At 41.7% G+C, this 24,228-nt stretch overlaps 3 protein-coding genes across 7 annotated transcripts; 2 read left to right on the top strand and 1 right to left on the bottom strand.

Annotated features, from left to right (window-relative positions):
- Positions 1–11: 11 nt before the first annotated feature.
- Positions 12–2,205, bottom strand: mrm3a (mitochondrial rRNA methyltransferase 3a). The gene is made up of 4 exons (XM_034207051.1): positions 1,788–2,205; positions 1,077–1,321; positions 830–991; positions 12–723 (listed from the first exon to the last, which is right to left on the bottom strand). Exons 1-4 carry the CDS (start codon positions 2,159–2,161, stop codon positions 182–184), a joined length of 1,323 nt encoding a protein of 440 aa, XP_034062942.1. The 5' UTR covers positions 2,162–2,205; the 3' UTR covers positions 12–181.
- Positions 2,206–2,635: 430 nt separating this feature from the next.
- glod4 (glyoxalase domain containing 4) lies at positions 2,636–5,295 on the top strand. Its single transcript, XM_034207054.1, has 9 exons — positions 2,636–2,791; positions 3,012–3,061; positions 3,170–3,290; positions 3,389–3,533; positions 3,991–4,127; positions 4,216–4,302; positions 4,396–4,509; positions 4,601–4,687; positions 4,798–5,295. The coding sequence occupies exons 1-9, from the start codon at positions 2,702–2,704 to the stop codon at positions 4,861–4,863; spliced, it is 897 nt and encodes a 298-aa protein (XP_034062945.1). The 5' UTR covers positions 2,636–2,701; the 3' UTR covers positions 4,864–5,295.
- A 240-nt stretch (positions 5,296–5,535) lies between these two features.
- On the top strand, positions 5,536–24,163 carry LOC117540374 (protein KIAA0100-like). 5 transcript variants are annotated; one of them, XM_034207010.1, is made up of 41 exons: positions 5,536–6,189; positions 6,728–6,860; positions 7,020–7,146; positions 7,330–7,379; positions 7,515–7,656; positions 7,740–7,858; positions 7,969–8,029; positions 8,101–8,284; positions 9,201–9,324; positions 9,435–9,559; positions 9,642–9,709; positions 9,808–9,944; positions 10,184–10,338; positions 10,765–10,958; positions 11,079–11,379; positions 11,990–12,195; positions 12,274–13,324; positions 13,453–13,644; positions 14,035–14,237; positions 14,422–14,540; positions 14,634–14,857; positions 15,289–15,479; positions 15,659–15,758; positions 16,239–16,438; positions 16,523–16,817; positions 16,900–17,057; positions 17,594–17,798; positions 18,117–18,221; positions 18,497–18,679; positions 19,132–19,253; positions 19,327–19,482; positions 19,567–19,688; positions 19,766–19,946; positions 20,556–20,642; positions 20,815–20,823; positions 21,121–21,231; positions 21,313–21,448; positions 21,740–21,864; positions 21,952–22,053; positions 22,466–22,600; positions 22,893–24,163. In XM_034207010.1, the coding sequence occupies exons 2-41, from the start codon at positions 6,790–6,792 to the stop codon at positions 23,076–23,078; spliced, it is 6,762 nt and encodes a 2,253-aa protein (XP_034062901.1). In that variant the 5' UTR covers positions 5,536–6,189; positions 6,728–6,789; the 3' UTR covers positions 23,079–24,163. The 5 variants fall into 5 exon arrangements, with proteins under 5 accessions (XP_034062901.1, XP_034062904.1, XP_034062902.1 ...); XM_034207013.1 differs by having other exon boundaries at positions 10,220–10,338; XM_034207011.1 differs by having other exon boundaries at positions 6,731–6,860.
- Positions 24,164–24,228: the final 65 nt, after the last annotated feature.

The raw sequence follows: 24,228 nt of genomic DNA on the forward strand, positions 1-24,228 counted from the left end.
GACACATAATATTCATTGCATACAAAATTCAGTTTTTTATTAGCAGGAGAAGATGTAAAATTAGATCATTCAACTCAGTCTGTAGTAACAAGGACAAATTGACACCAGATGTAACACACTGATATTTAGAGCGGTCATGAAAACTGCTGCTGGGCTTTAGATGTCGGTTCCTTCCAAGTGCCTAGGTGAGTTTTAACAGCTGTTTCCTGCCTTCAAACAAAAGGATACTGGCAGCCATGGCTGAATTCAAGCTGTCCATATCCGGAGCGACAGGAATAAAGAGCCTGTGACCGGAAGTTTTCTCAGCCAGCTGTACTGCATCTACACTCAGACCATGTGTCTCTCCGCCTATCACAAGAGCAGTGGGACTCTGAGCCCAGCTCTCATGGTACCGCTTTGAGTCCACTGTGGGAAGTGATTGTGCCCCCTCCTCACAATCTGAGTCCGTGTCAGAATTGTATTCCTCATAGGAATCGTTGTTGCGGTTAGACTTAGTGCTGACCCATCCATAGTCTCCTGCTTTGAGCTTCTTGTGGGACACGTTAACTTGTAAATCCTTTATTTCTTCACTTCTGTCAGCGCCGCTGTCAGCCACATGCACAGTCACAGATTTCGGGAGGTGCTTCTCCATATCGTCCCAGCTCAAGCTCTGGTAGATGGGAAGGCGGAAATGGGCGCCCATTGCTGCACGCAGAACCTTAGGCTCCCAAGCATCAACACAACCTGGTGGTGGAAAAATGTAACAGACTTTAAAAACACAACTTAAGAAGAAAAGCCATTATCAAAAGGGTGTAGTTCACCTGTATGAATGTTTACTTAATAAGAATACCTTTGGTGAGGAGGACATCATGGCAGCCAGCAGCAGCAGCACATCGCAACATAGTGCCAAGGTTACCAGGGTCTCGGATGTTGTCGCATATCAAGGACAATGGCACCGAGTCACCTTTGTTAGCAAAGTTCAACCGTAACGGGTCTGGACGAGCAAATATTGCTGCAGAAGAAAAAGTTAAAAAGTCAGAAACGGCTCATTGTACCTGTGCTTCATTATGAAACAAGTCTTAATATGTGACACTCACCAATAACCCCTTGTGGGGCCACAACGTCAGACCATATCTTGATGTCCTCAAATTTGACCTTGACCAACGTGGCCCTTTTCAGCTTGTCTAAGGGGAGCTCTCTGAGACGGTCTGCGGTACTGAAGAACACCATATGTGGGTTGGCTCCAGCATTCAGGGCGTCACAGATCAGACGCCTGCCCTCCAGGAGGATTTTACCTTGGTGCTCCCGAAACGTCCTGGAACGAGTGATGCTAACTAACTTCCTGAAGGAGGTTCAAGGGAAGATGGAGAGACAAGGATCAATCACAGGCAGTGTGAATATGAGTTATTGTCAACATTAATACAATTTGGGAAAGAAATAGAGCACTTCAAAAACGGACTTATGTTACACCTTAATCTGAGACTGAAAAAGAAGATAAAGTAATATTAAACAAAAATAACCTTTAGCTTTAATGCCAGTATTGTTAATTGCAGTGGTGGAAAGTAAGTTACTCTATTTTAAGCAAAATACACAATATCTCTAGGCCTACGTATAGTCTAGTAACATAATATAATTATGATATTAGATAAAACAATATCTAAAAAAACAAATAAGTACTTTTACTTTAATTTATATTTTTACTTGAGTTATATTTTAAATGATGGACCTCAACAGAGGGTTTTTTTACACAGTAAATATAGCTAATTTCAGTAAAGTAAAATATCTGAATACATTATTGTAAAACTTACCCCAGTCTTTTATCTCCAGGGAAAGCCCTCTCGAAGCGCAGTCCATCAATTTGATCCTTTGTACCTGTAACATGGGCATGTGTTGTAGTCGCCTGCACATTACTCCTCGCTTTAACAAAATCTTCTTCAGGATGCTTTATTGCAGCTTTGACTTTTTGCCCCTTCTCCCCGTGGACGTCTCGTCCTGCTGGCTGAGGCCGAGGCTTGACGACTTTACCCGCCTCGTTTTCAGGGAACAACACTCGGACTGGGTTCCTCCTCAGTCCACGTACATACCGCTTGGTTTCCACAATCACACCACTTCCCCTTGAGTGTAGAAAAACGTTACGCTCAATGGAAACAAGACATATCATGCTTCTCATGTAGGCAGCCATGTTTGCCCCGTGTCTTCTTCTCTTGTTTCACAGAACGTTGCACTAACACAAGCTCTGCCGCCTATCGCCTCCGTCTGGAGTGAAGGCAATACTACATGTAATCTTCATCTCTAGTGCCTCAGTTCGAGTTAAAAGATACCCTGTGTAGCTAACACACACACTTTCCATTTTTTTGAATGTTGTATCTTGTATTCTTATATTTTAATTTCCTATTTTGGAGTGTCAAAGTTGTTGTTGTTGTTGTTCAGCATATGAATGAGTTTGGGTGATACTGGGTGATACCATTAACCGTAATTATGGGGTGGGGGCAAACGTATTGTATATCTATTATTTGTATTAAATACACATTATATTATTGATACAATAATTATTATATGATTAACAAAAGTATTAAACATAGATGTCTAAAGACTTTAATGCTGTTTTATCACTTATATTTACTTTTCGCTCATCGATGTCAGAATAATCGATCATCAAGGGTGACTAATCGTTCCCTGAATCTCGATCGGCACTACAGAAGACATCCTCCTGTCACTAAACATGGCTTTGAGGCGAGCGCTGCATTTTGTTTTCAAAGTTGGTGACAGGGCCAAAACTGCCACGTTTTATCGAGATGTTCTGGGCATGAAGGTACTCTTTTTGAGGTTTATGTTATAGCCAGAAGCCATTGATTAACTGTTGTGTTGTACAACGTGTGTAGCTAGCTAATTCCTCTTCTGTCACATGAGTGAACCCCAGCTATACTCCATTATATACATATGAAGTGTATATAAAACCACTTATAGAGCATATTTGGTACAACCAGAGTCTTTTTAATAAACGTGTTCTCATACTTATTATTCCATTTCAGATTTTACGTCATGAAGAGTTTGAGGAAGGCTGCAAAGCAACGTGTAATGGGTAGATATGACACCTTTGCACTTTGAACTTACACAGCTGTATAACACAGACATATAGAGCTGTTATTGTCCTTATACCGACGTCTCCTCTCCCCCTGTGTCTATACAGTCCCTACGAGGGCAAATGGAGCAAGACAATGGTGGGCTTTGGTCCAGAAGATGACCATTTTGTTGCTGAACTGACATACAATTATGGGGTGGGAGAGTATCAACTTGGCAATGACTTCCTGGTGGGTGAGAGTTCATCTTCCAAACTTACAGCACCATGTCGTGTTTTACTGGGTACGACAGTCTTCTAAAAGGATATTGACACATATGTTTACTTCAGGGACTCACTTTGCAGTCGAGCCAGGCTGTACGCAATGCTAAACGCCTGGGATGGCCTCTCACTGAGGTGGGAGAGGCTCTGTATCTGACCCAGGCCCCCGGAGGGTATCCATTCTACCTTGTGGACAAAGAGCAGCCTTCTAGTGGTGAGTGTCACATGTCTGCATGATGACAAGGAGTCATCCCTGCAGTTTATCCAGTGTTTAAAACAGTCCAATTTTGCATTTGTGTCACAGCTTCACAAATGCAAAGCATTATACGATTTATGTATAGCAAAACTCATTCCTTTTTATTTTACTGGTAAAACTAATTAAACTAATCCAAATATATGTTGTATTTTATTGAGTAAATAATTAATTGATTAATTAATAAACAATAACATTGAATAAAAAAATTATAATTATCTGCAGGTGCAAATACTTTTAAAAAAAAATTGAAATACAGATAAACACTTGCTTTGTATTGAAGCCTCTAGTCTATAGTATGTTATAATATGTCATTTTTTCACTGTCATTATTTCCTAATGTGATTTCTATGCAAACGACCCATATTAAAAACGAAGTCCTTCATGCAGTACTTAGCAGCAGGCGCATTTGTTCTAAGACCCCGTGCAGAAGGTTTGTCTTGGAGTATCAGACCTCCAGACATCGACCCACTACTGGACTAAGCTCTTGGGAATGAAAGTTCTGGAAAATAATGAGGAAAAGAAAACTGTGCTGATTGGATTTTCAGACAGTCAAGTGAGTCAAGTATTTCATAAATGTTTTTTGAGTTTATGAATTAGAACATTTCTTTTACTCAGACTTTTTATTTTGTATTTTGATGCAGTGTAAACTGGAGCTTCATGATAACAGTGGGGCAGTGGATCATGGAACTGCTTTTGGAAGGATAGCATTTTCATGCCCACGTGAACAAGTAAAATATTATTTAATGGATACATTCTTGGCTGTTAATAACATTAAAAACAATCATATCTTTTATCATAAATCATTTTATTACATTCCACAGCTGCCTGGCCTTGAAGCCTTGATGAAAAAGGAAAATCAGAAGATTCTCACTCCCTTAGTCAGCCTAGACACTCCTGGAAAGGCCACAGTAGAAGTGGTCATTTTGGCCGACCCAGTAAGTGCATTAAAAATCTAGCGCTGTAATTAAAGTGAAATTAGACTATGTTATAAATGAAAAAAACTTAACTGGACAATTTTTGTTTTAGGATGGTCATGAGATTTGCTTTGTGGGTGATGAAGCTTTTAGCCAACTGTCTATGGTGGACCCCAAAGGAAATGAATTGCTTGATAAGGTTGGTGTTACTCAAGTATTAAACTCTCTTTAATATGATTTAATATGCACCATGTGTTTGATATTCACTATGTCTGTTTTATTTCAACTTTTAATCTTGTTTTTTTTCAGGCTATGGCCGAAGATAAAAGTGATGAGTGGTTTGCCAAACACAACAAACAGAAAGCTGCGGCATGAGATGAAGAGGTTTTGCACCACCCATTTCTCAACAGTTCATATAATGATAAGATGCTTTACAAGGCACCTGTGGTGTAAATCTCCTTGTTATGACAACTCAATTATCCTAAGGCTGACAGTATGAAATACATTTTCACCTGGAAGCATGCCATATGGCACAGTTACATTGGCAGCACTTTGTGAAAGGACCACTTGTTCATTATGATGGACATTTTTCCATATAATGTTTCTATCAATAAGGAAGAGATAGGGGCAATGTTAGGATCATGTCGACCCTCCATAAAACCATTGTATAATACTATTAGGCTGCAAGATTCCTGTGCATAAGTTAGATGGATAAAACATTGTCATCTAGAACAAATCTACAGTGCAATCAAAACACAAGTTTCAATGATAAATATTAACATGATGTAATAAAATATCCTTATTGTTGCTATTTGAATTGTGTCATGTTGTAGCATGTTGTAGCAATAGTTCAGTCATGTGTTAAAATTACTTATGTGTAAAGATTCATCATGTTGAAATAAATGTTGTCTCTTTATCTTTTCACCTTCGTAAAATAGTTTGATTATGACTGTGGGGTGTTGGAAGAAATATGTAAGTGTTTCTCTTGATTGATATAGGCTACCACAGCATAGAAGCACAAATCAAAACAACAAATCAAAGTCCTCATTCATAATGTTAAATAAAAAAGCATTGGCATCAATATATTTAAAGTGCATAAAAAGTAAAAGTACTTGTGCAGAATGGGCAATTTCAGAATTATATATTACAATACTTTTTTATAATAATGCATTAATGTGTGTTTCATTTTAATGTTGCTCCTGGTAAAGGTGGGTCTGATTTCAAAATGAACTTTCTCTGTGTAGCTGTAGCCATTGACGGTGTTGATTTATTTTTGTGATAATCTAAATGAGCTTAAAAACAAAGGCTATCGTATACATGTAGTAGAGTAAAGAATAAAATATTTGCCTCTACATGTCAAAATAAGTATAATGGAAAAGCAGTACCTTCAAAATGGACTAAACGTTAGACTCCACCACTGTGACTGTGTGTTTGTTTTATGTTTTATGTGTGTATGAATTTGTGTGGGTGTGATATATAAAAAATAGGTGACCTTTTTGTTTGAATGCATAAGTTAAAGATTAATATTTGCATACACAGTTTTTTGTTGGCGGTGCTCTAGCCACTGTAGTGCCAGTTCTGGGCTGCAGGTCAGATGAAGTGCCAGCTGAGCAGGGCGGAGCACAGTGTTGACTGAGCACAGAGTTACTGTCAGATGAAAGGGCTCTTTGCAGCGAAACACAATGCTGTGAATATGTCAGGGTAAGTCATCTTTATACTTAACTGGAGCCTGCGAAAGCAACATACATCTACACGAGTTACCATAAACAATGCCAAGTTGTGTAGCAGTCTAGCAGCTGTGCTAGCAAAGTTAGCTGTAGCGTTAGCTTGTTAGCACAGAATTGCTGCTGATCTTTGGATGACGCGGCGACAATCATCTTTAACTATTTCATGACTGACTAATTTGGGCTAACTATGCTACTCTTAACGAGCCAATGTTCTGCCACTGATTGGTAGCAAACAATGACTTAGTTTATGCGACATGTTTTAACACTGTTAGTGACAGTAGGAGATAAAGTTTAGCGACATGTTCTGTTTGTGACTGCACTTGTTAACTAGCCTTGTTAGCATTGTGATGTTAGCTGAAACAAACAGAACCAACGTTTATTAATTCTCACAGCAGAGGTTGCTTAGCCTGTTGCAGTGATGGACAAGTTATTGATTGTTGTTTTATAGCAACCCGTCAGTCCCACCTGAGTGTGAGGTGTGTTGAACTGAAGTGCATCTCTTCCTCTGACAGCAGCTGATAGAGGAGCAGCCAGACCCATGACCGAGATTTGGGTGTGAACAACTTGGGACACCATGTCTCTCTTGCTGATATCCTTCCTGTTAATTCTTCTGCTTGGGATTTTGTTGTTATGTTTCATTTTCAGGTAAGAAGTCATTTAATTCCTACAGTATATGTGATTGCTAATGATACTCTGTAGGCAACATTCAGTTTACCCCAGATAGGTCCTGTCCTTGGTTTTCATAGTTTTCTTTACATATTTTTACGAAATCAATGATTTTGTGCTCTTGTCTTTTGCTCCTAGGTGGCTCGTATGCACCCTGGCTGTGCGATTCTTCCAGACAGCCCTGAATGCTGATCTGAAGATCAAATCAGTCGGGCTGTTTTCTGTCCAAGGAGTTAGTATCCAGTTTCACCCCCAGCACACTCTGGTAAGACACACTGTGTTTACATGACATTTATGTAGTGAGCTCATTGGAGGCCACTATTCCCATTTCAGGAGTAACAGTTTGACCCGGTAATGGCCAGTAAACCTTTTTTGTTTATAAACTGTCAACAATTATATCAAAGGTACTTTTTGACTTCACCATAAAAAGGGATTATCTTTTTGACAGGAAATTGACAGAATATGGATTTCAAGTAAACTTCTCAACCAGGATTTGCCGTAAGTTGTCACATTTCTTTGTCAGTTGGATAGTTAGAGATAAAATCTATCAGCAAATCAGTAAAAGATTTGAATCCTTTTATATATGAAAATACCGTGGTTATTTGCAACAGCTAGTGCATGTTTGTGTTGCAGGAGGTACCTGGCGTTGTGTGTTGGCGAAACCAGAGTTAGGTTTGACTTGCAAGCACCACTCAGATCTACGGTAACGAAGAGCCATGGGAAAAAGTCTGGGAAGTTTTCCATCAGCCCCACAACGCTACGCTTTCTGTCGCAAGTATGGAGCCTCAACGTATCTCAATCTTTAAATAGACTTATTTGTAGACATTATCTTACCCCTTCTTATCTATCTATTTTCAGCTACTGTCGTTCCACGTCAGCTCGATCAATGTGATGGTTCTGAACCTAGCACTGTCAGAGTCTCTATGGCACATGACAGTTACAGGCATCACCTTGTTACTTGACCACCAAAGTAAAAGGTGATGCACTCTATCATTTCTGTCTGCTATTGGTCTGATTTTACTATTACATTTAATAGAAATATACGGATGATGCTACAATTTCATTAACGTTTTAACTTTCATATCAGGTTGGCGTGGGACTTCTCAGTTGGACAGCTAAGCAGTAAAGTGCTTAAAAGCAGTCAGTTGGTAAGTTTTTGTAATTTCTCTGAGATGGACACTTGGGATTGAATGTGTGACTAACATGCTCTCCACTGTAGGATATATGTTTGGCTGAAGTGGCCCTGAGCCTGCTGCTGTCTGGAGAGGTGAGCCTACCGGAGATGAAGCCAGGCGGTCTGTCCCTGAATGTGAGGACACTGATCGCAGAGCTGCATGAAGGACTATTTCTCAGCCAACTCCTGCTGCCCTCGTCTCCCAAAAGGAGCATTCAGGATGCATCTGGTGAGCAAACGCATGCCTAATCCCTGAAATGTCAAAATCATTATTAAAATAAAGTGACAAACTTGCTATGGCAATGACCAATCAATCTTGGGATGTTCAGCTCACATCTGGGATGCTGGTTGATTGCAGGAGGAGTGCATGTCAACATTTATAACAAGTATATAAATGTAGTCCAACTGTTGGCTGTATTTTTTCTTTATTGCCTAATATAATCCTCTGTACTTGCACTTACAACAAGTACAGCATACGTTTACCATGACAACACTAAGGGTTATTTCCACTGACTTTCATCAGTAAGCTTCTGCTTATTCTAAAATGTCTGGATGTCTACTGCAGTCTGTGATATTTTTAGCTGTTCTGCTAACCGCCAAGAAAACGAGGACAAGGTCATGTCGTACAACAACCTACTTTATTAACCTCTGTAGTTGTTGAAATCTCTACATGCTCAGGGGAAAAGATAACGTTTAACCTCCTCGATCAAATGAAGTGTAGGTTATGCTGTCATTTTAAAAAGCGAGAAGAGGTTGGTAAAAATGATGTCAGGTATTTAGAATAACATTTACATGTGTTCTTGCATTTATTTTAATATATATTTGATATATCTGCAGGTCTTTTGGGACATTATTAACTATATGAGAAATTAAGAAATGCATTGTTAATAAAGTAGCATAGACATTGTTAAGGTTGATAGTGTTGCCTGAATGTGACATATTAGCTCACTCAGGTTATCTGATATACAGCACACACACAAACAAGTTGAAAGAAAAATCAGACAAAGGATTTGTATTAAATGGAAATGTGATAGTATTTGTTTTTTCAATTGTCAAATAGATTGTTTAGCTGTAGCACTTTCAAAAGTCTTTGATAGAATCGTACATAATATTTAAATTATAATATTACTAATATTTCCTTTCAGAGTGTGAAAACATTGAGTTTATCCAGACTGAGGCGGTGGAATGGTTTCATGGGCTGGTTCCCCAAAAAGTCGATGTGGAATTTGATAATACAAATGTAACTCTGTCCATGCACAGCCAGAAAAGGTGAGTAAACATAAACAACGACTGCATTTAGATGTTGTTTTGCACCATTTGATTCCATATTGAATGACCTTCTGATTTTAACCTCATACCTTGTTTTCTTGTCTGCACAGACACCTGAACTGGACTCTGAAGTCTCTAAAAGTCTGCTATGGACGTGACGATGAACAGCTTCATCTTAAAAGCTTCACTCCAGAGCTGAGCTTTCCTCAGAGCAGAATGGAGCTCCTTCTAGAGGGTGAGTGGACGGACGCAATGCAGAGAGACGTGAATGAATTAAAGAAAGCAATAATAACACATCCCCTTTTTTTCACTGGCAGATGGACTTCTCCTCTCACAAAGTAGGCAAAGAATCCTGTGTGTGAACACGCTGAAGACAGTCCTGCAGGTGAGGAAGATACTTGAAGGTCACAACACAAAGCTTCTGAAACCTATGACTCATATTTGACATTATTTTGACTGTCTCTTGTGTTTGCCTACATTTAGGTTACATCAGTGGACATCTCAGGGTCGTTCACTGTCAACACTTGCATCATCCACTACCGTCACCAGGAGTTCTCCCATTGGCTAAATCTATTTCCATGGGAACAGCTTATCCACAGGAAGGCAGCACATAGAAAAAGGCAAGTCTCAAAAGGAAAACAGAAGGGTTAGATTGCTGAATGGCAATTAATATTCATGTTGGGGTTGAACTATGACGATATCTTTTCTGGAGCGATTGGATCTGTGTTCAAGGTCACCCACTGCAGTGACGATAACATACAATATCATCTAATACCCTTTTTATTGTCTTCTCTTCCCTATCCATGTGTGTTTGCGCTCATTCTGTATTGTTGTTCCATGACGTCGTTGTGTTGTGTAGTCCATTAGATTATTTGCCCACCCTCCTTTTCCTCAGGCGCCTCCCTCACTTAGATGCCCCTGTGATGATCACCTCCTCCGTATCCAACGTCAACGTGTCAGTTCAGCTGGGAGACACCACGCCTTTTGCTCTCGGCTTTCTCTCTGTCAGTGCAGGTACTGTAGGTCTTTCACATGCTGTGCACATTCACACACAGGGAGGCAGGTGAACATCCTAAGATGTTATTGCTACAGAGCAGAATGAGGGTATGGTGCGTTGAAGTTTAACCCCAACTCCTTGTTGTAAGCAACAGCACTTCATGTTATGACTTTACATCATCATTCTTACCTCACATTTCTGTTCAATAAATCTTTCTGCTTTGTATTCTGCAGGCAACTTTTGTGTCAATCTCTGCCAAACTAGATTAGATAACATCTTTTATTAAAGTGCCCTTTTAAACGTTACACATTAACTTGAGTTTTTTATAACCCAGTTGCATTTAGTCTTTGGAAAACAAATGAAATCTTTATACTGCAGCAACTTTAAATGTAGTTTCTGAAAAAAAACATTTTTATAATGACTTGTGTGTCCTGTGTCCATAGAACTGCAGCATCTTCTTGACATTAAAGTTGACTACGAGAGCACAGAGTCCCAGAATGTGCACCGACGTGCCTCACTGTCCCTGGACAACTTCTGGTGGAGGGTGGGTCAGGGGTCTCATATCCAACAAGCACCCCACCCTCCTGGGAAACATGTGTGGGGAGAAGCACTAATTCTAGACACACTTAGTCTCCAGGTAGGTACACACAAATATAAGAAATACTCTTCTCGGATATACAATGTTTTTTGTTGAGTAAGTGAGTTAACCAGAGGATGAATTGGCATACTCAAGTTTGTTATGACCTCATCCCTTCAGGGGAGTTTAATTCGGCCCCACATGGAGTCGAGCAGCCAGTGTCCGAGTTTGAGCGTGGAGTCCAGCCTGAAGGGGCTTCAGGTGGAGCTCTCGGAGACCTGTGCTCTGTGTCTGTCTCGCCTGCTGTCCCTCATCTGTGTTCCTCGTGACGTGGTCTCTCCGCTGCCAGATGTGATCTCACCGCTGCCAGATGTGACCTCAGTGTCTCCCTCCAGCGGCCACACTGTCCAACCACATCTGCTCTTTAAACTCGACTATTGTCTGGAGGACGTTAATGTGTTCACACTATCCAATCTAGCAGGTATGTTATTTCAGATTATGTATGAATGTTGTGGGCTTTGTTTCATAATTCACTATATGTGACATATACAGTTTAACCGTTAGCATATATTTAGGTGTGCCTCTTAGTTGTTTGACAGAAAAGACATGTCCTAATTGCTGTTTTCATTTACATTTTTCTCAAGTAAGCATTGCTGTTGTCTAAAGGGACTTAACGTCCCAAATAGATGTCATTTATTTGGAGCCAACACGATTATAGAAATATACATTTTAATCGGCAGCTGTTTTTGATAATTATGAGGCCATTTTTTGTTAGTTTGTCCAACAAATACATCTCTATGAAGACTTAACCTTGGGTTTAAAGGAATTTGTATTCTCACATTTTTACCATTTTATGGCAATAAATAGGTCAGGAAATATTTTTTGTGAAAATAATAGTCAGTTTCCAGTTGGCCAAAAGTATTGGAGCAATACACTTTAGGGCTAGAACAAAAGTAAGTTGCTATCTTCTTACAAATGCCCTTTGGCCTTAATTATGTTGAGTTAAAGACCACTGCTTATACAAAGTACTCTGCTCCTCAGTTGATCATCATGTTTGATTATCATTGTTTATTTCCTTGTGTTCTCTTCAGGAGCTGTGTCTCTGCGAATGGACACTGTCAGAGTGCAGAGCTCTGCAGACAGCTCCACGGTGTCTCTTCAGGGTGTTAGCCTGTCAGCGATCAAAGCACTCACAGAGAACATGGAGTCGTGTAGCCCCTCCTCCCAAACCCCCAGCCCCGTGCTCATACTCACCAAGATAGCCTTTTCTTACTGCATCACCACCCACACCTTACAGGTAATCACATCTCCTTCAGTTGTATTAGTCTTGAATGATGGAATATCTGTGTCAATATTCATATTATATCTTAACCAGGTTCAATGTGAAGAGGAGCTCTCAGTGGAATGGACGCCACCTGACCACATGGTCTTATATCAGCACCTGAGTGAAGCTCAGGCTTGTTGGCTTATGCTTTGCGGAGAGAGAGGAGAGGACAGTCCAGTCGAAACCACAGAAAGTGAAATCCGGCCGGGTCAGAGCAGAGGGCTGTGTGTGCGCATTGCACTGGGCTGCACTCGATTGACAGCCCATGTTAGTGAACACAACTATATCCTCCTGCACACAGAAGCCCTCACAGTGTCCAAACACACAGACTCCATGCACATACGCTCTCCGTCCGTCATCTTCAACTTTGATGGCCACAACATCGTCACCTTTAAGGGTCTGTCTGTGGACATACACTCGGAGCTTCCTGAGATGTGGCTACACAGAGAAACGTTCCCCTTCCTCGAAACTCCTCACAACTGTGTCGGGGTCCTCACTTGCCCCTCTATGACTGTGGAGTTCCCTTACCAGTACGACTTCTCAAACACCTTTGACATGGCCATCAGCGTGCAGAAGTGGCTGAAGACCCTGCATCGCTCCGCAAGCCAAGCCCCCGCCGCCCCCCGCCTGCCTCCCGACCTCGTGTTCAAAATCAGCCAGTTCTCCTTCGTCTTCCTGGACGATATCTTTGAAATCAAGCTGCGAGACAACTACGAGCTGCTGAAGGATGAGAGTAAGGAAAGTGCCAAGCGTCTTCAGCTTCTGGATAAGAAGGTGGCAGATTTGCGCAAGCAGCATGGAGAGCTTCTCCCTGCCAGGAAGATCGAAGAGCTGTACAGCTCACTGGAGAAAAAGCACATCGAGATCTACATCCAGCGCTCACGCCGCCTCTACGCAAACACGCCCATGAGGAAGTCTCTGCTGACCTGGACTGTGTCCGACCTGGAGTTGGTATTCCTGGCTGATCAGTCTCTGCACGGGCCGGAGAAGGTGAGAGAGCAGCTCAGGGATATCGACAGGATCAGCCCCTTCCCCAGAGACGGACTCCCTCTGGTGGTCCAGTGGTGCCGTGCTATCAAGTTCAAACTGGCTGCATTTTTGGGTAAATTCATACAACATTGATTTGTAGATTAGAGACCGGATTTAGATGAGACTAAAGTGGAAATGACCGTCCTCCCGGTTTTACTACAAAAAGTATTTACTGTGATTTCTCTCTTTCTGCCGTGTCAGTGAGAATCCGGGATTACCCTCGCTACCTGTTTGAGATCCGGGACTGGGAGCTGTCGGGGCGTCTCATTGGGACGGAGCAGGATGGACAGACCAGGGCTCATCGCAAAGAGACCGTCCCACTCGGTTCGCCATGGGGAGACGTGACGGTCCACAGGAATATGCCACCACTGAAGTTCTACTATGATTTAAAATGTGAGTTACAGGAATTATGCTGTCAACGTGTTATTCTACCATAATTATCTTAAGTCTTTTTTTTCATGAGTTTCCATCAGGTATACCATCTTGTAATTCTGCCTGCCCAGTCACAGCTTTTTTATACAGTAACTATTTATGTGTCCAAACAGAAGTTAAAAGCAGAAGTAAGGGGGCAAAGGGCGAAAGAAACAATGCCTATATTTAATGATAAATGTTGTCAAATTCGTGGGCACCATATTACAAAGGAAGGATAACATTTCCTTTAGAGGCATATATCCATTTACATCATTGTAGCTCCAGTTGTGCAGTCTTACTGTTGGCTAATGAGAAGAATACTCTTCAGACACTGTACATTAATTTCTCTTTCTGATCATCTTTTTCTTACAGCAAACATCTCTCTGTACACCATTGTGTGGGGGCCATGCTGGGACCCTGCCTGGACTCTGATTGGCCAGTCCGTCGACCTGCTGACCAAACCCACTGTGGATCCCTCACCTCCTGTGGCCTGGTGGGACAAAAGTCGCCTCCTTCTGCACGGGCGCTGGGTTATGGACATCGACCAGGCCAACCTTCATCAGCTGGCTACAGAGGTAAAACAGTTTACAGCTTACAAATGAAATTGTTGTGAATATCAAATCTATCACTTAATTCATTTGGAATGTGTACACTCGGTGTGTCACAGTATGTTTCAGTTTGTTGGGGTAAGCAAACCATGTTGTGCTAAATAATATGAATCACTTTATCTAATATAAAGATGAATCTTGATTCTTACAGGACCCTTACAACACCACAGAAAACATGCACTGGGAGTGGAATAAACTGAACTTTGACTGGAACCCTGGCCAGTTTGTCTATAAAGGAGATTTAGATGTTAATGTCAGAACAGCATCAAAGTAAGTAGAGTTATCAAAAAGAGAAATGTAATGCAACAAGCTGTATTTGTCAATGATTGTTAAGTAATATAAATGCTGTTTTCTCCACACTAGGTATGATGATATCTGTTTTCTACACCTGCCCAACCTGTTTATGACCCTTGACCTCCAATGGCTTTGCCATGGCAACCCCCATGACCACCATGCTGTGATGCTCTGCTGTGCGGAGAACGTTGCAGACGTGACTTCAGGACAACCTCATGACTCCTACAGAGCCTTTCGCTCCGAGAACCTCAACTTCTCCATCACCATGGACCTGAACCAGCACTGTGGCACAGGTACCTGCAACTCTGATAGATATTCTATATACAAAAGCCCACTGTGCTGGAAAACTAGCATCATAGAAATGTAGAACCTCCTCTCTATCCCCACACGAACCAAGCTCCGAACCTGGGGGGACAGAGCCTTCTCCATCGCTGCCCCCACCCTCTGGAACTCCCTTCCACAACACATCAGAGGCTGCACCGACCCCCCCACTTTCAAAACACTGACCAAAACACACCTCTTCAGACTGGCTTTTAATTTGTGAATTATTCTGTGTTGCTGTTTTAATATTTATTTATTTTTTATTTCTATTCTTTATTCTATTTTATCATGTTTTATCAAACCACTGTAAAGCGTCTTTGAGCACCTGGAAAAGCGCTTTGAAATAAAATGTATTATTATTATTATTATTTAGCTAGATAACTATATTCACTTTCCTTTGTAGAACCCTCCCAGCCGAGAATGCTGTTGTACAGCAGCACTCTGCGCTGGATGCAGAACTTTTGGGCCACATGGACGGGTGTATCTCGACCAATCTGTAGAGGCAAGCTCTTCCACAGCCTCAGGCCTATCCGCAAGAAGCTGGGTCAGCACTACAAACAGATGTCCTACACAGCTGCCTTCCCACAACTACAAGTAAGGGTTTTTCTAGGCTGCTGTCCAGCAACAGTCCACTAGAGATATGCTCTATGTGTTTACCATTTGTAGTCACACAGGACAGTAGTAACTTTGATTTTGTACACATTGTTGAATATATTTCTTTACACCTAATATCTTCCATGTGTGCACATTTCAACATGTTATCTGTCCTCCAGGTGCATTACTGGGCCTCCTTTGCCCAGCAGAGAGGAATCCAAGTGGAGTGCAACAAAGGACACGTCTTCACCCGAGGGGCACAGAGACTTATTCCACAGGGTACAGGCGTCTGCATGATACAGTTTTAAAAAACAAACAATAATTCACACACACAGATTGGGGCTGTAACTGTTTGTGTATTTGTGCTGACTGTCACGGTAGAAGGGGTTACGGTGCAGTGCACACAGCCGTAGTGTTTGTCTTTAAGACTGTTCAGCTGTGTAGCCCAGTTTAAAACATTTGTTGTAAACATAATGAAAAAGTAATCAAATGTAGAAAATGACATTACTTTAATCAAGGAGTTAAAATATTTACATTACATTTTTAACTGAGTAAATTGTTATCTGAAACCTAGCTTTTTAACACTGCTAAGGCGCATTAAACAACATGACCCGCATGCAAAAAGCAACCGCTAATTAAAATGACTTATTGTCAAACCTTTACGTTTATAGCCTCTTGTGAGTGTAATGCAGAAAACAAACAAATGTGAATGGACTTGTTTTTTAAGGGTTTTTATTATGTGTTTTTATTTTCCTTCAGCTGGCACAGTGATGAGGAGGCTGATCTCGGAGTGGAATGTGACTCAGATGGTTAGTGAGCTGTCTCAGGTGACGGTTCACCTAATGGCCTCCACCTGGGACGAGACAGCAGACCACCAGATGAACGCTCAGGTGAAGAAGACCCACCTGGTCAGCCTGTCCTCCCTGAGCTACCAGAGACAGAGCAACCGCATGGAAGAGGTAAAAGCCCAACGAGAGCTGCAGTACCTGTCGTTCTTCACTGTCGACGAGTTCATAATCACACAATTTAAATATGTCTTACAGGAGGTGAACCAGAAGGACGAGACGAATGCCTCGTACACTCACAAACTGCGCCTGGTAGACCTGCGTGCGTCCTGGACCACCACGAACAGGAACATCGCCTTTGGGCTGTACGACGGTTATAAAAAGGCGTCTGTGTTGAAGAGAAACCTCTCCACTGAAGCTTTGACGGGTCTGAGGATCGACACTCAGCTGCAGACCAAAAAGCTCAAACGCTCTCCTTCCAACTACTCTCCCACCACAGCCCCCACCACACCAGTGATGCCCACCGTCAGAGCAGAAAAAAGTCAAAATGAAGGTGAGGAAGTAGCTTCAATAAGAAAGACATCAGTCAAGTCTTTTTATAACCACTAAACGATTTTATTTTCCACTTTTTGCAGGAACATCGATGCTCCAGAAACTAATCGAGGAAACAGACAAGTTTGTGGTGTTTTCAGAGGAGGATTCTGGTGTCAGCGACCAGCTGTGTGGCATTGCAGCCTGTCAGACCGACGATGTATATAACCGCAACTGGTTTATCGAACTGGTTAACTGTCAGGTAAATGCCTTTCTGCTGCAGGACCATTTCAGCAGAAACAGGCTGATTGCCAGATACATTGACACATACAAGGAATTTGACTTGGTGTTGTGGTGCATACATAAACATACCTACAAATGAAACCAAGATTAAAAACACAGATAGAGAACTATTTTAAGAAAACTATAATAACGTTACAAATATTAAGAAATATAGCAGTATTGGTTGAAATCGTAGAAATAGAATTGGAATAAAAGATGTGCAGTAATGAAAAAGAAGATATTGTATACATTGTGTGCATTAATGTAATGCATAGAGTCTAGGATGTGGCTGAGGTACAGTGTCAGTCAGTTCCTACCTAATGTCATCATAGCAGGGTTGTATGTTTCCATGTTCAAATTCACAAATAGTGGCCGTTAAATTCTACACCAAGAGCTGATGAAGCCCTATCAAAACAATAATATTGTGTTCTCTCTTTCTTGAACGTTTTCTATTTGTTGTTTATTGAAATGCTGGACGATTTGCCCCAACGTTTCATTCTCCTCTGCTCTCTTCAGATGATGCTGCGGGGCACAGAGACGGCAGGCTGCGTGTTGGTGTCAGCAGCGAAGGCTCAGCTGCTTCAGTGTGAGCACGACCCATCCTGGTACAATGACACCCTGAAGCAGAAAACCACCTGGACCTGTCTGCTGGATGGCATGCAGTACTTTGCCACCATGGAGCCCAACCCATCCGAGCAAGAGGACAGACAGCTGTGGCTGGAAGGTAAGCAACATTCATAATCCTTTTCATGTGACATATTCGCTTGGCCTACTCATTTTTTCCTTTATCTACTTCTGTTTCGGCGGAACACTTAATGAGGTTACATTGCCTTTTAACTGTTTATTAACCATTGATCAAAAAAGTGTTCAATTAGTTAGTATGGCAAGTTTCTGTGTTATGCCATGATTAAAGATGAATAGCATGTTAAGCTAGTTTGAATACCAACTAATCAACTTCAACATCACAACCAAAGCTATATAGTAACTTATTGGCGTGGAGTGTTGTTCTGCTCTGATTTGCTTTGTCTGTGTTGTGTTTAGGTGAAGAACATAGAAGAGCACCGGCAGCGTAACCTGGACTCGGTGCTGGAGCTGATGGAGAGTGGCCAGGCTGTGGGAGGAATGGTTAGCACCATTACAGCAGGTAAATGCAGGATCGTCCTTCCTCACCACATGGAATAAATAGGCATCTTCGGACAAAGAGAATCCGAAATCCTCTATTAGTCCCACAGCGGGGACATTTAAAGTGTTATGGCAAAAAGTGGCATAGCCGGTAAAGAAAAAGGCATAATCGAGGAAATATTCAAAAGAATTATGAATAAGCTAACTTATAAGTATAGAGGGGAAAAGCAAACGTTAGTTGCACTAGAATAAAAAATAAAGGCAAATGGTGATTCATGGTCCTTTTTCTGTCTGCAGACTGGAACCAGCCGGCCCAGGTGAACGAGGCTCAGCAGGTCCAGCGGATCATCTCGCGCTGTAGCTGCCGGATGCACTACATCAGCTACAGTCACGACATCAACCCTGAGGTGGCCACACAGATCAAGCCCCCAGAGCTGAGGAACAACCACGAGAAGGAGGACCTGCTGAAGAAACAGGCCGGTATGTCTGGCCACCTGTTTACTCTTCATCCAACACCTGCAAGGAATAATGCATTAGAGTTCTTGTCAAGATTCAAGGCTTTATTGTCATGTGCACATTAGCTACAGTGTAGATATGGCAATGAAACACTTAGATCACAGGCTCCTCCAACAGTGCAACATGACTATATATAGGACATAGAACAAATAAAACAGATAAAATAGTGCAAGAGAATGTTTTGAAATGTGCAAGTAAATACAAATAAAATACAAATAGTGCAAGAAGAGGCTATATACAAATAAATGGAATACGATATATTAGATAAATCATTTGCAAGATGAAAACAGATGAATGTTTATGGATGTTCTTTTTTAAAAAAGGGCATTTTACTGCTGTTATACTTATTACAATAAAGAAGGTTTTTACTCAGTCACCAAATATGACATATGTGCTTTATTATGTGGATTTAACAGGAGCTGTGGACACCTTCACGCTCATTCACCACGATCTAGAGATATCCACTAACCCTGTTCAGTACGCTATGATCCTGGACATCGTCAACAACCTGCTGCTGCACGTGGAGCCCAGGCGCAAGGTAGGCCGGAGCATCAGATGAAAGTACCTTTCCTTGTGCTTGGCGATGCTTATTCTTTATTTTTCACCTGCAGGAACACAGTGAGAAGAAGCAGCGTGTGCGCTTTCAGCTGGAGATCTCCAGTAACCCTGAGGAGCAGCGCAGCAGCATCCTGCACCTCCAGGAGGCCGTCAGGCAGCACCTCGCTCTGATCAGACGCCTGGAGAAACAGATCTACTCCAACATCAGGGTGAGGCATCAGGCTCGTGGGTGCTCAGCTGTTGTATAAAAGTATGAGTTTACATTTAAAAAAACTGATTATGTTGTGTTGCAGGCACAAACTGAGGAACTGAGCGGCGACGAGCTGATGGAGATCAACACGAGACTGCAGAACCAGCTGAACCAGGAGAAGAACGACATGCAGATGAAGAGTGAAGAGCTCAACATTCTCATCAGGTCTCACATCAGCACTCATTCACATCGAGAAAATATTGCACAAATGACTAAATTAATATATTTCTTTTTTATTTCAGGTGTTTTAAGGACTTCCAGCTGCAGAGGGCAAACAAGCTGGAGCTGCGTAAGCCCCCGGAGGATGTGAGCGTTGTCAGGAGGACAGAGATCTGCTTTGCCCAGGCCCGCTGGTGTCTGACTGAAGAGGACGGCCAGCTTGGCATCGCTGAGTTAGAGCTGCAGAGATTTATGTACAGTAAGGTGAGCGGTGATTATTATATAGGAACACTTCTTATCTTCCACAGTGCTGACAACTTTCCTGACATCTTACTACATGATCTGTCCTCTCCAGAGTGTCATAGTCCCACGGCAGATTTATTTCCAACTACTTTGATAACAAAGGTTTTCATGCAAAGGTTCTGTGTTCCGCCACTCATACATGTAGATGTCCTGCTTTTCTCTGTTTAATATCATATTAAACTGTATGTCTTGGGTTTTGAACTAACAGTGGAAGACTTTGGGAAACTGGGTTGGACATTTTTCCAGTACTTTTTTAAAAACGTTTTATAGACCAAAACATTCATTTAATAATCTAACAAAAAATCTCCATATTAATCAATAATGGAAAAATGTGTGAGTTGCAACCCTAGTCTCTCAAATCTTCTTTTATTACACGTGACCGACGTCTTTAACCCTTATTTACACTTTATTCAACATTCTGTATTCCCGAAACATACTAGGATAATAGGAATATATAACATGTCTCATTCAACCAGTGTATCACATGTTATCTTACTGCTGACATCACATATTTCACTTATCACTGCTGGATGCTAGTCGTTGATAACTGTGAATACTTTGTTCCCACAGCTGAACAAGTCTGACGACACAGCCGAGCATCTCTTGGAGTTAGGCTGGTTCACAATGAACAACCTTCTGCCCAATGCATCTTACAAGGTACGTTTCACTCATTATTCAGACATTATTTAAACCTAAATTGTACAACAAAATGTAATCAAATCCACGACAAACATCCTTTTTAAGCTGACTATTCTCGAGAGACGTTTTCAACATGTATTTCCCAAAGATCTGTGATATTTATTGACTCTGCCTGGTTTCCTCTGTGCAGCGTGTGAGGGTATGTACAGCTCGAACAGTGACTCAACGTCTGTGTAAATCCATCCTGTTTGTCCAGTTGGGATCACTCAGTGACTCTTCAGAATGTCATACTCACTGTTGCATGTGCACTCAATAGTTCATTGATGCATGTGAGGCGAGGTCTCATGCCGTTTCACTTGACCTGGTGCTGTCGCCCATTCTGTGTTCATATCATTAATAATATGTGCTCTCATTTAGAGTTGGATTTTCTCCTTGCACCAGAGCTTGATTTTGTGCGATCGCCGAGGATGAATTGAACTCCTTTTTCTTTTTTTAGGTTGTAATCCGTCCGCAGAGCACATGCCAGTCAGCACGGCAGTTTGCTTTGCGTATCTTCAGTAAAGTGCGCCCCCCTGTGGGAGGAATCTCTGTGAAGGAGCACTTTGAGGTGACGGACATCACATCTACAAGCAACCACATTCACTAGAAATGTTTGGATTGTGATTAATGGAAGTGTTTCTATCATCAGGTGAACGTGGTGCCTCTCACCATCCAGCTGATGTACCAATTCTTCAAAAGGATGATGGGCTTCTTCTTCCCAGGACGAAATGTTGAGGAGGAGGAGGTCACTGATGAAGAAGACAAGTTCAGATTGGTCACTACAGGTGAGGTGTTGTCGCTCAGGACGCTGAGTAACTCAGTCTACTCTCTGTGGGATCACCAGACGGAAATCTATACCAACAAACGGATCAATAATAGTTTCCATTTTCACCGTCAGATGTGCGCTTGGTATCAAATAGCCCATTACTGTGTTATATCATCGCTCTGAGCTATTAAAAGGCTCTGTCACGACGGATATGACATTGAGGTGTGTGTGAGAGACTTGCTGAGAGTATAAGGTGTAGGGTGCAGAGTCCCCCAGGGGCCACAGTGCTGACGCCCTCTCTGTGTCACAGGTATCGCTGTCAAGTCCCGGCAGTCATCAGAGGACACCATGGGTGCTATGGGCCCCAGCAAAGGTGTCACCCAGGGGCTGAACCGCACCGCGGGGGTCCGGCGGTCCTTCAGGAAACCTCCAGAGGTAAACTGTGTTCTGATTGTCTGTGCCTGTATGTCACTAGTAAGAAAATAAGGACATGTGATTTAAGTCTTTGTTTCCTCCCACCAGCATCCTGTTGATGACATTGAGAAGATGAAGGAGCGAGCGGCTATGAACAACTCCTTCATCTACATCAAGATTCCACAAGTGCCCCTCTGTGTCAGCTATAAGGTGGGATTTCTGTGCATTGAATTACATGTTTTATTACATTCCTTTTAGATAAAGAACTTGTAGAGAAATATAACTGAAGAGGATTTGTCTGTTATATTCTATCTTATTGACCTTAAAACACCTCAGGTCTTTCATAAAAGATCTCTAATTGTGAAAAATGATCATCACTTTAACTTTGACATTTTGGATTATGCCCTGTTGACAGGCGTTAGATTAGATTACATGTTTTATTAATCACCTCCTTTACAAATATTGAAGTGATGTAAAGAAATTTGGTGGAGACAGAAACATGACCCAAATAAATACAAATGTCGCTCTGGCTGGATATATAAGTATGCAAAAAGGTTTGTCATATCATCGTCATGTTTTTCAGATATTGAACTAATGTTACATAAACATCCCCATTCTTTAGGGAGAGAAGAGCAGTGTGGACTGGAAGGACCTGAACCTAGTTCTGCCCTGTTTGGAGTACCATAACAACACCTGGACCTGGCTCGACTTTGCCATGGCTGTGAAGAGGGACAGCCGGAAAGCTCTTGTAGCACAGGTACAGAAGAACATTTATGACTTTGACTCCTTATCATATGCTCACAACTTGAAACCTTCAAGGTAAAATAGTGTGTTAATTAGGATAATACCACCAAAATGTTCCCTTTTTAAACTATATTTTGTTAGATTTCTCTCTGCTATTTAAATGCTTAAATCCTTTTCTGCGGTGTGAACTATTTAAATGTGTTTGCCATTACTAAGATTGACTAGGGTCAGAAGTAACCTTCATTTGCCGTGCCATTGATAAGTTCTGTGTTTATAAACTGTTATTTGTCCTCCGCTCTGCTCAGATGATAAAGGAGAAGCTGCGTCTGAAGCCGGCCTCAGGCTCAGACCAGCGGGGGAAGGCGTCTGAGGGGAAGTCGGACAACAGCATGCAGCAGCAGGAGGAAGACGATAAGGCTCGGCTCCTCATCGGCCTCAGCTCCGCAGACAAGAGCTCCGGCAAGAAGAGCATCTTCAGTCGGCGTAAGTGACACGACAAACATCGTGCAGCTCGACTGGAAAGTCCACGCAGCAGCTTCCACGCGCCCTCGGTAAGAGGATCAAGGACAAACTGAATATCAGTCTGGCTTTGTGTATCACAATGAAAAAGGGAGATGGTCGAGCATTTTGTTTATGGGGATAACTTACTGTGTCATGAGCCTGCTGAACATTAATTTTATTTGAAAAACATACTCCAGATGTGTCTCAGATCTGAATTTGTGGCAAACACCCCTGCAGGGAACTCAAAACAGCTCCAGTATTAACCAGGGTGCCATTTTGACCAAATATATATTATTTTCTTGTTTATTTACGTGCCATTCAAAATTATTTCTGCATTTCATACACACAATGATGACCACTTGCATTGAATGTAGCAGGGATATTTTCAGTGTGTAGCGAGCACGTCACTGTCTCCTCTGCTTCTATAAATGTTAGACTGAGAGCACCTTTTCCTGCTGGCTCAGGAACACTGTGCGTCTGCTCCAATAACTCACCCAACTGAAAGCACCTTCATCGCTGTCTGCTGTAAGAAAAATATATTTGATTTTGAAATTCCATAAATGAATATATTATATCCCTATATGTTTTATCGATTACATATATTGTAAAAGGCTGTATGAGTGTCTCTGACAGGAAGGCCTTTTACCCACAAATGACCACAAAAGATTTTATATTTTACCTTAAATGACTGTGTGCATCCTCAGCTAGCTGTTTTACTGTACCTCACCCCTGTGCAATATATCAAGAACAGAGCAGCAAAAACATGTTTATGTGTTGTATAATGTCGCACTTGGTTTGATGGTATTGTGGAAAATATATATTATGTTGCAGCTAATGCAGAGTGTATGTTTTGTAATTTTATTACTAAAGCACCTTTTTATGCAAAGTATTTTGATATTTTTGTAACCACGGTTGTCTTCTGTTTAATTACTTGTATAACTGTGCTGCTAAGCCTGTCACATTTCTATTAAAAATCATTACAAACGCATCATATCACAAAAGCAGATGTTTTCACATTTCTATCAGCTCTGTGGCTTTTTGTTTATCTGTCAATAAAAAGTGTTACAGTCTCTCAGTTGTGTTTGGGTTTTTGTGTAGTATAGAAAAATTAAAGGGGGGGGGGGGGCAGGGCTGTGCGTC

This window comes from Gymnodraco acuticeps, unplaced genomic scaffold (assembly GCF_902827175.1).
Source record: "Gymnodraco acuticeps unplaced genomic scaffold, fGymAcu1.1, whole genome shotgun sequence".
NCBI classification, from domain to species: domain Eukaryota; kingdom Metazoa; phylum Chordata; class Actinopteri; order Perciformes; family Bathydraconidae; genus Gymnodraco; species Gymnodraco acuticeps.

Coding starts and splice junctions, on each gene's coding strand:
- LOC117540374 (XM_034207010.1), top strand. CDS start 6,790: ATGTCTCTCTTGCTGATATCCTTCCTGTTAATTCTTCTGCTTGGGATT. Junction 14,541..14,633: donor AATGTCAGAACAGCATCAAA/GTAAGTAGAGTT, acceptor TCTCCACACTAG/GTATGATGATATCTGTTTTC. Junction 17,799..18,116: donor GGACAGACAGCTGTGGCTGG/AAGGTAAGCAAC, acceptor TGTGTTGTGTTT/AGGTGAAGAACATAGAAGAG.
- mrm3a (XM_034207051.1), bottom strand. CDS start 2,161: ATGGCTGCCTACATGAGAAGCATGATATGTCTTGTTTCCATTGAGCGT. Junction 1,322..1,787: donor CCTGGAGATAAAAGACTGGG/GTAAGTTTTACA, acceptor AACCTCCTTCAG/GAAGTTAGTTAGCATCACTC. Junction 992..1,076: donor GGCCCCACAAGGGGTTATTG/GTGAGTGTCACA, acceptor TTTCTTCTGCAG/CAATATTTGCTCGTCCAGAC.
- glod4 (XM_034207054.1), top strand. CDS start 2,702: ATGGCTTTGAGGCGAGCGCTGCATTTTGTTTTCAAAGTTGGTGACAGG. Junction 3,062..3,169: donor TGCAAAGCAACGTGTAATGG/GTAGATATGACA, acceptor GTGTCTATACAG/TCCCTACGAGGGCAAATGGA. Junction 4,510..4,600: donor TGGTCATTTTGGCCGACCCA/GTAAGTGCATTA, acceptor TTTTTGTTTTAG/GATGGTCATGAGATTTGCTT.